This window comes from Thamnophis sirtalis, unplaced genomic scaffold (genome assembly GCF_051295495.1).
Source record: "Thamnophis sirtalis isolate CommonGarterSnake01/CBP01778 unplaced genomic scaffold, rThaSir2_p1.2 scaffold_4, whole genome shotgun sequence".
NCBI classification, from domain to species: Eukaryota; Metazoa; Chordata; class Lepidosauria; order Squamata; family Natricidae; genus Thamnophis; species Thamnophis sirtalis.
This window is the reverse complement of record NW_028261384.1, coordinates 127,928,490-127,943,862: the sequence shown is the minus strand read 5'-3', so window position 1 is coordinate 127,943,862 and position 15,373 is coordinate 127,928,490. Positions and strand designations below refer to the sequence as shown.

At 37.8% G+C, this 15,373-nt stretch overlaps 1 protein-coding gene across 1 annotated transcript; it reads left to right on the top strand.

The window, feature by feature from the left end:
- The first annotated feature begins 317 nt into the window (after nt 1-317).
- On the top strand, nt 318-15,373 carry LOC148046493 (vomeronasal type-2 receptor 26-like). Its single transcript, XM_087714781.1, has 5 exons — nt 318-505; nt 2,930-3,221; nt 6,801-7,655; nt 13,943-14,069; nt 14,478-15,373. Exons 1-5 carry the CDS (start codon nt 318-320, stop codon nt 15,371-15,373), a joined length of 2,358 nt encoding a protein of 785 aa, XP_087570907.1.

The following is a 15,373-nucleotide window of genomic DNA, read 5'->3' as shown; positions in this document are numbered from 1 at the left end:
AACATGTGGGCGGTGGCGCAGGCTGTCCGCAATCTCCGACAGAGGACAAAATGCGCCATCCTGCTGAGCATGTCCACTACCACGAGAACTGTGGTAAACCCTGAAGATGGAGGAGGTTCTGGAAGAAAGTCCATGGACACGGCTCCCCAGAGTCTGTCTGGGGTTGGCAATGGCTGCAACAGGCCTGGAGGAGCTCCCGTTGCTGACTTGGCCTCTCAACACTGTACACACGATGTGACATACATCTGCACATTGTGTTGTAAGCGGGGCCACCAGAAAGTATGGGAGACCAGGTTCAAAGTCTTGAAAAGGCCAAAATGTCCCACCGCTGGATTGTCATGACACTGGGAGAGAATAAGTCCACAGAGGAGCCCTGTGGGCACATAGATCCGATCCCGGTACCTCAAAAGGTCATCATCCAAGGTCCACAGGGAAGCCGGCCCTACCTCTGCCCTCTGTTGCACCACCCACTCATCACCCCACTGTGCATCCCATATCTGAGACCGTAAGTCCATGGGCTCATGAACTGCAGCAAAGGATTTGACAGGTAGAACTGTCCGGGGTGGAAGTGAGTCTGCAGTGTCAGAGTACTCCAGTTTCTGGGACAGGGCATCCACCCTTTGGTTTTGCACACTAGGAATGTGGGTCACTTTGAAGTTGAACCAGGCAAAAAACAGAGACCACCGGATCTGGCGCTGGTTCAACTTGCGCACTGTTGTCAGGAACTCTAGATTCCTATGGTCTGTCCAGACCTCGACTTGATTCCTGGCCCCCTCCAGGTGATGCCTCCAGGACTCAAACGCCACTTGATAGCCAGCAACTCCTTCTCCCAGATGGTGTAATTGTGCTCAAAAGGATTGAGTTTCCATGAGTAATAAGCGCAATGGAAAAGGGTACTGGCAGGGGCGTGAGCCTACAGTAACACCGCACCCACCACGATGTCAAATCAGAAGATATTCAAAAGAAAAAAAAAAGAAAAAAGGGAACTTAAGAATAGGAGACAGGAGGTGAAAAAGAAAACTGAAGACAGATAGAACAAGAGAAAATGGTTAGGAAAGGAGGAAGGTAAAAAAAGAGAGATATTGGTAGAAAATGAAATATGTTGATACTGTTAATGATATATAGCTAAATAAGATAATATCGTTAAGTGTGGGTAGCCAATTAAGTAAAATTCTTGTTATATTAAAATGAATTTGATGATATATGCTGCATATAGAAACTAGAAATAACAAATAGAAAATGAAATGATAAAGTTGGTATACTATTTACTGAAAGGGTCAAAAATGATTTTGTTTATTTGTTAAGAAAAATGTAAACTTAAGATGGAAATATGGTAAGAAAATGTGGGGCCGAAATTAGAAATGATAATGTGATGTAAAATTACTTAAGTATAAGAGAGAATGTAAAAAGGGGAAAAAAACTGGATAACACTTTGTTTGTAAAGAGGTTTTAAACATTAGTAACAAAAATAAAAAAACACTTTACACACAAAAAAACCTTTAACTTTTAACTGTCTACTATTCACCTCACTCCATTCCTAAGAGGTCTGTAAGGGGCATGCATAAGTGCACCATTGTGCCTACTATCCCTGTCCTACTGTCCCCATTTATTCATACCCATTTCACTCAAACTCATGTTTATTCTTACACCTATTATCATAAATGATTGACAAATCAAATAAATAAGTATTGCAATATCTACTGAGACACCATAAATATATTTCCTTCTGCTGTTTTTCAAACACAGTACTATTGCAAGTAATAGTGCTGATTACTGATTAAGTATAGTCATTGTCCCATCTCTCAAGGGGATTTCAGGAGAAACTGACACATCTATGAATCCAGATCAAGACCTTGCATTCCTTTAATAGCTTCTCTGAAACACAGAACTGCATGAAGGGAGAAAAAGAAAGATTTGTCCTTGTCTGAATTCCAGATAATGTTTATTGTATTGACTGTAGATAATGTTAATGAGTGGCAAATTGACTTGCTCAGTTGACGTAGGAGATAATCTTTAATGTCTACAATGACTATATATTATAGTGAGTTGGTTATATTCAGGACCTTAACCTTACTTTTTTTCCCTAACATGATGCTAATTTCTCCTATTTACAACTGCAAACTCAGTAGTCCTCTTCCAATTCCTCACAAGTATTATCAGTCTGGGGACTTAATCATTGCTGCAATTATTTATCAAGTCTTCTTTCTTTCAAATGAGATCACTTTTGAAAGGCTTTCTTATCGTGAAGTACTTGACCAATACCTGTAAGTGTCCTTCTCTTCCTCCTCCTCCTGTTCCTCCTCTTATTTCCCTTATTGCCACCTATCTTTCTTCCATTTTTCTGCTGAAACACCAAGTTCTGTTTAGTTAGTATGCTAATTCCAGTGGGCATATTTGGCCATTCTTAATTCCACAACTCAGAGAAAATCAGCTGGCTCAAGCACAGAATGTTAAATTAAGACAATTTGAATCAATTTTACTTTGAAAGTAAAGAGCTTGATGATTTTAGAAGTTAAAGATGTCCTTGCTTTAATCCTGAACTGTTTCCCATTCCATTTAGCCCAGAAATGAATCAGGGAGCCCTCAAGTGCATTTGAGAAACAAAAATGTCTTTACAAGTCAAGGATTGTAAAAAAAGAGGAACTTTTTTTTGTAATCCCTTAGAAAAGTACTGAAAAATTAATATCCAAGGTATAATTTTACTTTGAATTTAACAATTTGCCAAGAGAAGAGTCTTAAATAAAATGGAAATCTGCTACAAATGATTTCCCAGATTCTCATCAATGACTCCCTATCCATACAAACTAGGACTATAATTTGCTAATAGAACCCATAGTCTGTGTTTATAATTATATTTAAAATTTTACAATATCAACTGTCTAAATATGAAGCAGAAATATATTGACATAGTTTATAACTCTCACTGAAGGTTCCTCACTCATAATTACCAACACACTTTGGCTCTGGCATTTGCTGTAAAAGAGATTAATGAACAATCTGAAATTTTACCTAATGTGAGCCTCGGTTTCCACATTGCTACCAACTATCTTGAGGAATATACAACTTATCTTTTAGCAATGGAATTCCTATCTACAAAAGATAAATGTATCCCCAACTACAAATGTAATGACCAGACCAATACGGTAGCTGTCATTGGAGGACCTCGTACAAAAACCTGTCTCAACATGGCAACAACTCTGTGCAACTACAAATTTCCCCAGGTGAGAAGAAATATTTATTATTTTTATTTATTTATTTTTTCAAGCATGTATAAGATGATAGATATAGGTATAAACATGATTATGAATACAGGAAATGAATATGAATAAGTCGGGACAGTAGGCTAGGGACAGTAGGCACATTGGTGCACTTATGCATGCTCCTTACAGATCACTTAGGAATGGGGTGAGGTCAACAGTAGACAGTCTAAGGTTAAAGTTATGAGTGTTTGGGGATGAAACCACAGAGTCAGGTAGTGCATTCCAGGTTTTGACCACTCTATTGCTAAACTAAGAGCCAAGGTGGCGCAGTGGTTAAATGCAGCACTGCAGGCTACTGCTAGATCAGCAGTTCAGCGGTTCAAATCTCACCAGCTCAGGGTTGACTCAGCCTTCCATCCTTCTGAGGTGGGTAAAATGAGGACCCAGATTGTTGAGGGCAATATGCTGACTCTCTGTAAACCGCTTAGAGAGGCCTGAAAGGCCTATGAAGTGGTATATAAGTCTACTGCTATCTACTGCTATTAAACTCATGTTTTCTGCAATCGAGTTTGGAGCAGTTTACCTTATGTTTGTATCTATTGTGGGCTCGTGTGTTGTTGTGGTTGAAGCTGAAGTAGTCATTGACAGGTAGGACATTGTTGTCGTTAATTTGGGTACTATGCTCAGATCAGACTGAAGGTGGTGTAGTTCTATGTAGTCTAAGCCCAAAATTTCAAACCTGGTAGTATAAGGTATTCTGTTGGGAGCAGAGGAGTGCAGGACTCTTGTGAAATATCTTTGGACTCACTCAATTGTATTAATGTCTGATATGCAGTGAAGGTTCCAGACAGATGAGCAGTATTCGAGAATTGGTCTAGCAAAGGTTTTGTATGCCCTAGTTTGCAATACTGTCAGACATGCCTCTTTCAAAATCCAAGAAAGAAATCCCCAACTCCTTTGTTTTAGAGAAAAGGTATTTTTACTGGATATGAACTGATAGCAACGAAAGTAAACCAAGATCTGAGGCTAAAGGCATGAAATTGTACATATCAAAAGTTTACCCAAATTCCTCCCCTCAACAACCCCAAGCTGAACGTCAAATCTCCAGCCCCCAAGGGTGTCATTTGAGTGCATCTTAAGGTGGCTTCATCCATCTTGTATGCACTGTTCTCTCTAAGGTGCACGGCTGCGCGGCCGCGCACGTGGCAAGAAACCCCCGCGCAGCAGTTTCTAACTGCCGCACAGAGATTTCTACCAAAGCAAACGTGGGGAAGTCCTTTGCAGGCGGCTAGAACTGGCCACCCACAAAGGACCTCCCCAGACTTGTTTTGATGAGCCGCCTGTGGCAGTGGTGCCTCTTCCTCCACGCGGAGCACCTGAGCTGGCCCCTGTGTTATCCCTCCCCCTTCCTCTGCCATGCTTGAGGAGCCATGAGGCCGCGGGAGCGAGTAGGAAAGCGGCAGAGGTGGAGGCGGCGGCAGGGGTAACCCAGAGCCCAGCTGAGGTGCTCTGAGCAGAGGGGGAGGCACCACCGCCGCTGCCATGGGCGGGGGCGCCAGCGGGAGCTTTGCTGGCTTCACTGGCAAAGGAGGAGAAGAAGCAAGAGGACTGGCGGCTTTGCAATGCAACCCCCTGGTCCCGCCGGCCGCGGATTTGATTCGGCGTAAGCGGGGGCCGAACACATGCTGCGCGGACTTTGCGCAGTGAGGCGGAGTAATTCAACACCCCCCCCAAAGAACGTGTGTGTGTGTGTGTGTGTGTGTGTGAGAGAGAGAGAGAGAGAGAGAGAGAGAGAGAGAGAGAGAGAGAGAGAATTGGATCAAAATTGGTGGCCAAAGGAGTGGAGGGAGGGAGGGAAGGAAGGAAGGAAGGAAGGAAGGAAGGAAGGAAGGAAGGAAGGAAGGAAGGAAGCCCTGCCCCCTGTGAAAAAAACTGAAGATGGAGCAGTGAATGAATAAACCATAAAAGCAACAGTTAATGCGTAAGTAAGCTGAGGAGCAAGTTCTCAACTAAGGAAGCAATATAAGAAAGAAATATAAAAAGCTCAATATGCCAAAACACTTATTTTAGTCTTCATTTAATTACTTGTATTGTAGTCTGATGTAACATCTTTTTAAAGTTAACATTAGTTAGAAAAGATAGGGTACAAAACAAATAATAAAAAAAAATGTACATTCATTTTGAAAAATAAATGCAATATTTGATTAATTTCATATCTTTATTTAAAATAGTTTTGGCATGGCATATGATTTTATTGACTCAGTTGGAAATGATGTGGATGTTGTATCTGATTCTGAGGTATATATATATTCTTAAGTAACATAACATATAGCATATTGTCCAAACTTGCTAGACTATTTAATTGATCTTACTACTTTAAAGGGGGAGAGTTTCATGATAACTTATTTTATTACATTTATGTTGCATTTATATATTATATTTATTACATTTATATTCCAAATTATATATTTGTATTGTTATTTTAGTGTTTATTGTCAATTTTTTAGATATTATATTGATATATCAATACTGATTTTAATCATACTAAATAACAATTACTGCTATTATTTATCAGCATTAAATATTTACAGTTTTTAATATTGAGTTAGTCATATTTTAGAATAATAGGATTATTTTTTAATAGTATAATTGGCAAAATCAAATTCAAATGTGATAGGTTGCATTCCAAAGAATGTGAGAGGGCAGGTTGCTTGCAAAATGCCAGGACCAGGCTGGTGGTGCCATGTCTATCTCTAGCCAGTCTAACAATGTAAAACCTGAGCAGAGAGCCTCTTTTCCCCCAGTGTGAGCGGAAAAGTATAGTGTTTGAGCGGCCCATTTTCATGCCTGGCATTCATCAGGCTGAAACCTCGCTCACAATCGGCGCTTGACGCTTGGAAGGTTGCTCAAATGTCCAGCAGACGTGGCAGCAGTTAAAATTGTGGCTCTCTTAGGTGCTCAGGCATGAAACTTTGCCACTCAAAACTATACTTTTCCGCTCACACTGAAAAAAAATTAGAGGGAACATTGCTTGTATGCAGAGACGGTTGACTTTGACCAGACCTAAACAAGTCCATTCAGCATGCACAGAAGATGGTGAGAACAAAACTCCCTCTTCATCTCCTCCAACATGCTTCCCCTTCCAATACAGAAACTCCCTCCTCTGTGCATTACTATGGCACTGATAGCAAGAAAGTGATATAGAGACTGACAAATACAATATTACCAGGGAAGGAGCTTGACAAGATTAGGTAAACAACTCTTAATGCCTTTTGGCAATGCTGTTACAGTGAGTTCTATGCAAGATGATTCATGACCTATTTATTATTTTCATAGTTTGATTCCTTGTCATAACTCTAACAGGTTAACTTCTTAGAGAAGCAAGAAATATTTGTTATATAATGATTGAGAAATTTTATGAGCTATGAAAAATATTATCAAATGCTGTCCCTTTTGCTTGATGAGCAGTACTCAATTTGCAGATGTGATGTTATGAAGTAGATTTCAAGAACTCTCTTTCTGTCTAACCACAAATGCATTGTTCCTTTATTGTTCCTTTATTTTTATTTTTCCTTTGTTCCTCTGCTTCCCCCCACTTAGATCACATATGGATCAGCTCCTTTGATGAATAATGATGAAGCAGCCCTTTATGTTAAATGGATGTTCCCTGATGAGATCCACCAACTTAAAGGAGTGCTACGCTTACTATTGCATTTTGGATGGACATGGGTTGGGATGATTTCTCTGTATGAGGAAGATAAGGAGAGGTTCATTCAAAAGAGTCTGTCCATGTTTTCAGAGAGAGGAATCTGCTTTGACTTCGTAGAATGTCTACCCCAAATGATGTATGGTAGTGCAGCTGCTGAAATGATGGAAGAGGCAGATAAAATATATAAAGTGATCACAGGGAGTACAGTCATTGCAGTGATCTTGAATGCTGAAATTACAAGCTTAGTGACCTTGAGAATAATGGTCTATGGTTTCGATTATGATGATGTTCCGAAGGAGATGAAAGTCAAGGTCTGGATCATGACAGCCCAAATGGAATTCACCTCTATTCTGATACAAAGAACATTGCCCATTGATTTTCTTCATGGTGCAATTTCCTTTGCACTTCACTCAAAAGAGCTAACAGGATTCCAACAATTTATGCAGAAGAGAAGCCCAAACTTTGACAAAGAAGATGGTTTCATTAGGGATTTCTGGAAAGATGCATTTGAATGCTCATTCTCCAGTGATATTACAGATGGAAATGTTGAAAGGATCTGCACTGGAGAAGAGAAGCTGGAGACTCTTCCTAATTCTGTCTTTGAGACCACCATGGGGGGACATAGTTACAGCATCTACAATGCAGTCTATGCTGTGGCACATGCTCTGAGGGACTTGCATGCCTCCAAACGCAAAGTAGGTCGAAAAATAGATGAGAGAAGATGGAAGTTTCAATCATCATGGCAGGTAATGTTCACAAATCCAAATTTAGGAAGATCATCTGATCATCTTAAAAATACTGGACTGTAGGTGTTTTCTGTTTGTTTTAGCACTTATAAATGAAATATTGTTTAGGATAGATGTGAATATTGCTGATATTGTCATTGGAAAAGGGAAAAAAGTAAAAATCTAATTTTTTCGCAATATTATTTGAATTTTTAAGTCATTTGTGCTGTACTGAGTAGATTTTCAGAATTAAGTTTGTAGGACATTCAGAAAGTTACAAAAACATGAGTAACATGCTCATTATTTTATGTATGAATGTTTATGCCAGAAAACTGAATTAATAATTCCTAAAATGCTCAGTTGATCAAAGCTAAGTTGTCTATCAATGTTTTCCTTTTCTCAATTTCGCACTGGAATTCGCATTGACAATTTTTCAGGTGAGAAGATTAATCAATTGAGTAAAAATCTATGTGATCAACATATCCTTTTCAATTGCAAGCATAGTAGATTGAAGAGGGGAAAATCTCTACTGAGCATAAGCCAAACTCAAAAACTGTAATTTCTGCATATGATTCAAAGAATCCAGTTAATATTTATATTTCTGTTTCTTCATTCAGCTCCACCATTTTTTGCAGCGAGTCACATTTAACAACAGTGCTGGAGAACAGATTTCCTTTGGCCTCAATGGGGAATTTGAAACTGGATTTGATATTTTCAGTTGGGTCACATTCCCAAACAAGTCCTTTCTAAGACTCCAGATTGGAAGGATCAATCCCATGGCTCCCCCGGACAAGCTCCTCACCATTTCTGCCAAGGATTGTGTTTGGCCCCCCATGTTTAACCAGGTGTGTCTCATTTCTCACTTTTTAGGAAATTATGTATTTATTGGTCCACAGAAGTAAATGATAAAATGATTGTCATCACAACAACCCTTGGATTTATCAGCCTCAATAGTTTTATTTGTGATGGGAGCATAAACTGCTAAAATATAAATAGGTCTTAACATTTAAATACATATAACCTTTATTTATCTCCAATGCAAAATCATCCCACTAATTGCAATATTAGATTGTATTGATTATTCAGTTGAGCATATCAAAGCACGAGCATCAAGCAATGTAAAATACATTAAAATGAGAGAAGCTAAGATAAAATAAGATAAAATGACAAGTAGTAAAATAGAATTCAAAGATATAAAAATGAATCCATGAGATCAAAACCATCACCTCTGCATTCAGCATCAATATCTTCTATAAGTCTTCTTAGAAGAGAGCCCTGAATATTTGGGCGCTGAAAAAAATGTTATTTTTATTTGAGTCCAATTATATGGTTTTTTTTAAAAAAAGTAGAATAGGATTCTTTATAGAATAGAATAGAATTCTTTATTGACCAAGTGTGATTGGACACACAAGGAATTTGTCTTCGGTGCATATACTCTCAGTGTACATAAAAAGACAAGATGCATTCATCACGAATCATAAGGTACAACACTTAATGATAGTCATAGGGTACAAATAATCAATCAGAAACAATATCAGTATAAATTGTAAGGATACAAGCAACAAAGTTACAGTCCTGCAGTCATAAGTGAGAGGAGATGGGTGATAGGAACGATGAGAAGATTAGATGTAGTACAGATTTAGTAAATAGTTTGACAGTGGTGAGGGATTTATTTGTTTAGCAGAGTGATGGCGTTCATGAAAAACCTCTCCTTGTGTCTAGTTGCCTTGGTGTGCGATGCTCTGTAGCACTGTTTTGAGGGTAGGAGTTGAAACAATTTATGTCCAGGATTCAAGGGGTCTGTAAATATGTTCATGGCCCACATTTTGTAATATCTATAAGTACTGAGCCCTATCTGAACATCATAATGGACAATTGAATTTGAAGTAGGGGGGAATGTTTTTAACTACAGTAATAAAACAATGACACTTTGGAAACATACATAGTGTAATCCCAAACATGCTTTCTGAAGAGGCAACTGGACTTCTGGTTTTTCTTTGAAGATGTTTCACTTGTCATCCAAGAAGCTTCTTCAGCTCTAAGATCTGAAAATGCTTCTTGGATGAGAAGCGAAATGTCTTCAAAGAAAAAAACACAAAGTCCAGTTGCCTCTTGTAGATGCAGCTTTGGGACAACCAAGACCTGTATGACTGAGAATCTCAATAGACAGACATAGCTTAATGGAAAGAAACTATTTATTGTAACAGAATGAAAATATTTTTTTAAAGGCATACCAAGAGCTTTGTAATTTCATCTCTTTAGATTTAAATTTGTATATGCCACCCCTGAAAGTGATAAAATAGGGAGCAGATATTCTTTGTAAAAACAAAGACTTTCTATTAGAGACACAATCTATCTGTCTAACCAACTAACTAACTAGTTATGCTATTCCAAGTGAAGGGATTTGATTGCATACTAAGCATAAATGTTACCCAGAGCTGCTGTCCATAGCAAGATAGGAGGCATACAATTTGATAAATAATATAAAATAAATAAAAATTGTTGAAGGAAAGGTAGATACTTAAAAAAACATATACCAATCAACAAAGAAAACAGAAAACTGCTTTCTAAAATGGCAACAAACTTCCAAGAGGGAAATGGATTTACAAACAGCTTCACAGACAGTTCAGCTTAAAGAGCCAAGGTGGCGCAGTGGTTAAATGCAGCACTGCAGGCTACTGCTAGATCAGCAGGTCAGCGGTTCAAATCTCACCGGCTCAGGGTTGACTCAGCCTTCCATCCTTCCGAGGTGGGTAAAATGAGGACCCAGATTGTTGGGGGCAATATGCTGACTCTCTGTAAACCGCTTAGAGAGGCCTGAAAGGCCTATGAAGCGGTATATAAGTCTACTGCTATTGCTATAATAAATGTATAGCATATATTCCCCAAGTTATTAAATTCTGGACAAAAAAGGTTTACATATAGAGTTATGTTAATCAGCATCTTTTTTTATTAATTTTTTTAAAAAAAAATTAATTTAAAACAAGTGCAACATCTTTCTTTACATACTATAGAAAGTGTGTCAGTCGGTCACAAATAAACTTTCGTGCATCTCCTCCACAGTCAACAAACATAACTCATGTTAATTCGAGCATTTTAACTCAAATATTCATACATATCACCATTATCATATATCCATTTTCATTTGACTGTAGTTATTATTTAAAAATATTAATAAAAATAATAATCTTAAACAATACAAAAGACAAAAGACAAAAAGAACAAAAGACAAGGCAGGGAAGAAAAAAACAAAACAAAAACAAAAAAAGAACACAGGTATATATTATATTAAAAAAAGTATATCAGCTGGTTACAACATGTTTTGGTGCATCTCTTCCATTAATTCATATTAATTCAAATATCTTAACTCAAATGTTTACCATATTAACATCATTTTACCTCCACTTTTAGTTGACTACAGTTATTTAAACATCCTTCATCCTTAACTATGCCAAAGAATTAACCCATAACACCTGCTGACATTTCATTTACTTGTTTGTAAAATCCTCTATTAACATCAAATCCTCATATCCTATTTTAGCTGAACATCCATAATATTTAATACCAAAAATTCCATCTTCCATGCAGTATAGTTTATTATCATTCTCCCTTCTTTATGTAGTTATATCATATATCATAACATTTTCCCCATATTAATTAACATTTAACTGTATATATTTTATTTTATTTTTTAATAGTGATAATTATTGTGATTAATAACCCTTGTATATAATCCAAAAATATTGCCAACCTTCCTTTCTCATATCCAATTATTATTTTTCATATCAACTCCACATTATATACATTACTATCAATATCAATTATTATTCAGCTATATCTATTACAAATAAGAGTAATTAGATTTAGCTAATTTTCAATTGTATTCTTCAATCTGTCAGCCTATGTCTCTCCAATAGCAAAACTTCCTTAGTCCTATTGCCATTCTTAAAACAAGCTCCCCAAATGTTTTTATAAGCAAGTCCAAACAGAAATATCTTCGCACCTTTTTGCTTAGGGTGCCTCTGGTGTAATAACGTTGTCCTTGGCTTGTTCCACTCAATTTGTCTTTGATTTTCAAGGGTGGTATTGAAAATTCTGCAAATAATGTTTCATAAAGTATAGATTATTTAATGCTGCTCATTCCTCCTGCAATCTGTCTTTTGAGATAAATTTTCTGTATGGCTGCCCCTCTTTCAAGTGTTGCAACTCTTTCTCTTTCTGCCTCGGAAGTAGACCAGACGCCCGATGTGTCAGCAAGTTGAGAGACTTCCTTTCTGACATTCTTCATTTGAATTTCAGGAGCACTCAAACATTCGACGTTCTCACTCTTTTCTTCATATTTTAATGTTAAAAACAATAGATAGTCCAGGTTTTTTTTCAGATTTTTCATATGTATCAAACAACTTTTGAAAAGCGGAAAAAATCATTTGAAATGAATCACTTGAAGCAAGTATAAATGCCATGATGTGACGCAGAAGATATTTGCCAGTAAGGACACGCTGGGAGCTATGCAATCTTATCTGATCTTAGACCAACACAGTCAAGCAGTAAAAGTGTCAAGTTATAAGAAGCCAAATTATAGTAAATTGGTTTACAGCCCACTTAAGGAGAGCCTGAGGGAGTGCTGAAGTAAAGTAAACTTTCCTTTATCCATGTAAACAGCATTAAAAACATTTAAGAAATAGGGTAACCACCAGCCATAAATCCATTAAAAAAAAACAATTCGCCGCTAGATTCTTCTGTTCTTTGGTTTCAATTAGCTTAGATTTTAATGCGGACCATCTCTCTTTGAGTAATAAAATCCGCTTACCAGTTGAAATCACTTCTACCATTCTTAGGGGCTACCTGCAGTTTTGGTTAGCATACAGCTAATCCAGAAAGGGTTGGCAAAAGGGGTTAAATTCCAAGCCCCCCCCCCGAGACCTGCGAATGTCTCTGAGGTCACTGGATCTCCCCAAACCTTCACTGTCTCTCCAGGACAGCTAGGATCAAAAATGACCCATCCAATTCCTCCAGAATAGGGGAATTTCAGGAATGGCCTGAAACTCCGTCTTCTCACTGCTAAGCCCCGCCTTCTTCAATTAATCAGCATCTTTTGAAAACAGGGGAGTGAGAGACTTCAAATTGCAGATCAATATTTTCTGCAATTCATTAAAGGAAAAGTTCAATTTAATTTCTTTCCAGTCAGTTGCAAGCTTCAAAGAAACCAACAAAACCAAAGAAAACTTAATTATTCCCCTTGTTGCAGCCAGATTATAAATAGTTTACCTTTGAAAATCAGATTGCTGCCATGAAATGTTCATAAAAGTTAAAATAAAATGTTGTCTTGAGTATCATATAAACAAAGCATATATAAGTTCTGCAGCACTAGCTCAAATAATCACTTTATATGAGAAAAGACAATAAAGACAAGATAATTTAACCTTATTGATGACATGTGTAGTATATTCATTACATATGTATTTCACTACATTCTACGAAGCATGGAAAGAGCTCTTGGAATGAGTAGGAATCCATTCATCAACCCATGAAAAGACAGTGTGTTCCCCAAGCCCTAGAATTAAAAACTACTCCACACCAGATTCTGGTACTGGTTTCCTTGGAATATATTTTTAGAATATTATATTTGACACAATCATGCCATTAATGTAATAGGTGTAAGCTAAGGAACAGTTAGTGAATCAGTTTGTTGTAGAGGTTAAGGCAGGGGTGTCAACTTGTGGTCCACAGGCCGGATGTGTGACATGCTTGGCCCCACCCCCACCCAGTTTACTGAAAGGGAAAAAAGTCCTGATACGTCATGTGATGCCGCCCGGATGATGCAAGTTTGATACCCCTGGATTAAGGCATCAGGCTAAAAACTGGGAGGCTATGGGTTCTATTCTATCTTATGGCCAAAGACAGCTGAGTGATTTTGGGCTAGTCTCCCTCTCTCTTTAGAAGCAGAAGGGACAAGTCACATATGAAAAACCTTGCAACAAAATGCAAGAACATTTCCAGGTGTTCTCCAACATTCAGATGCAATTGAATACAAGAGAAAATGTGAGCAGTTAATATTTGTTGAAGAGGTGTGGACTTCAACTCTCAGCTTCAACAAGCTGGCTGGGGAATTCTGGTAGTTGAAGTTCATACTTCTTCATCACTGAGGTTTGAGGAAAAACTGAGTTAACGAATTTCAAACAAAAAAAATGGGGAAAGGGGACATAGAGGCTTGAATTAGGATGTGTATCTTTTGGGTATGTGTAGACTCAACATCCCCAAAAGATAAATTCTTCATATGAAAGAATTCTGATTTTATTTATGAACAGACAATGCCCCTTTCCATCTGTAATGAGAAATGTCCTTCTGGCTACAGCAAGGTAAAAGTGGAAGGGAAATTATCTTGCTGCTATGACTGTAGACGCTGTCCAGAAGGCAAGATTGCTGACCAAATGGGTAAGCAAAGGAATACATTGAATATATCAATAATTTAATAAATAGAAATAGGACTGAATTTTTAATAAGTATTATTGTAGCTGAAAAGCTTGAGCTTTCCTTTAGTTTATAGTTTAGCAATGAAAAGCTTCTTCATATTTCAGTGAGATATTTAATGCTGTTTGACAGGTATTTTATATAATGATAGACAGACAGACAGATCATTAATGTAGCTGTATAAATTAAGGTTTATTCAAACTGAACTCTGCATTATATAATATATTGCACTGCACAATATTTTTTTTAAAAAATGACTCAGCTATTTCAATGGACATTAGTAGGCTCAATTTCTTATTAATTCTTCATGCTTAAAAACAATGGTGGTTCTACATCATTGTACTAGAATCTTATTTGTTCTTTTCCCCCCAGACTTAAGTGATTGCTTTCCTTGTCCAGAGGATCAATCTCCAACAAAGGGTCAAGATAAATGCCTTCAAAAATCTGTAACTTATTTAACTTTCCAAGAGCCATTGGGAATTTCTTTGATAATGATTGCAGTCTCCTTTTTTTTCATATCGGCCATAATACTGGGAATTTTCATTAAACACCAGGACACTCCCATTGTCAAAGCCAACAACAGGAACCTCACCTACATTCTTCTCATTGCTCTCATGCTCTCCTTCCTTTGTATTCTCCTCTTCATTGGGCAACCTGATCAAGTGAAATGTCTCATGCGACAAACTACTTTTGGCATCACTTTCTCTGTAGCCCTTTCTTGCATTTTGGGTAAAACAACCATAGTAGTTCTTGCTTTCATGGCCACCAAGCCAGGCTCCAAAATGAGGAAATGGGTGGGGAGAAGGATGGCCAACACGATTGTGCTATCTGTTTTCATGGCTCAATTCACCATTTGTGCAGTGTGGTTGGCAATTTCTCCCCCATTTCCAGATTCAGACATGCACTCCATGGTTGAAGAAATTGTCTTGGAATGTAATGAAGGTTCAACCACAATGTTTTATACCATGCTTGGCTTTATGGGGTTCTTAACTGCTGTCACCTTCACAGTGGCCTTCCAAGCACGGAATTTACCTGATAGCTTTAATGAAGCCAAATTCATCACCTTCAGCATGCTGGTCTTTTGCAGTGTCTGGGTGTCATTTGTTCCCACCTACCTGAGTACAAAGGGGAAATATGTGGTTGCTGTGGAGATCTTCTCTATTTTGGCTTCAGCAGCTGGATTACTGGGCTGCATCTTTTCCCCCAAGTGCTATATCATTATTCTGAGACCTGATTTGAATACGAAGGAGCAACTAAAAAAGAAGTGA

Coding starts and splice junctions, on each gene's coding strand:
- LOC148046493 (XM_087714781.1), top strand. CDS start 318: ATGTCCCACCGCTGGATTGTCATGACACTGGGAGAGAATAAGTCCACA. Junction 7,656..13,942: donor AGTTTCAATCATCATGGCAG/GTAATGTTCACA, acceptor ATTTATGAACAG/ACAATGCCCCTTTCCATCTG. Junction 14,070..14,477: donor CAAGATTGCTGACCAAATGG/GTAAGCAAAGGA, acceptor TTTTCCCCCCAG/ACTTAAGTGATTGCTTTCCT.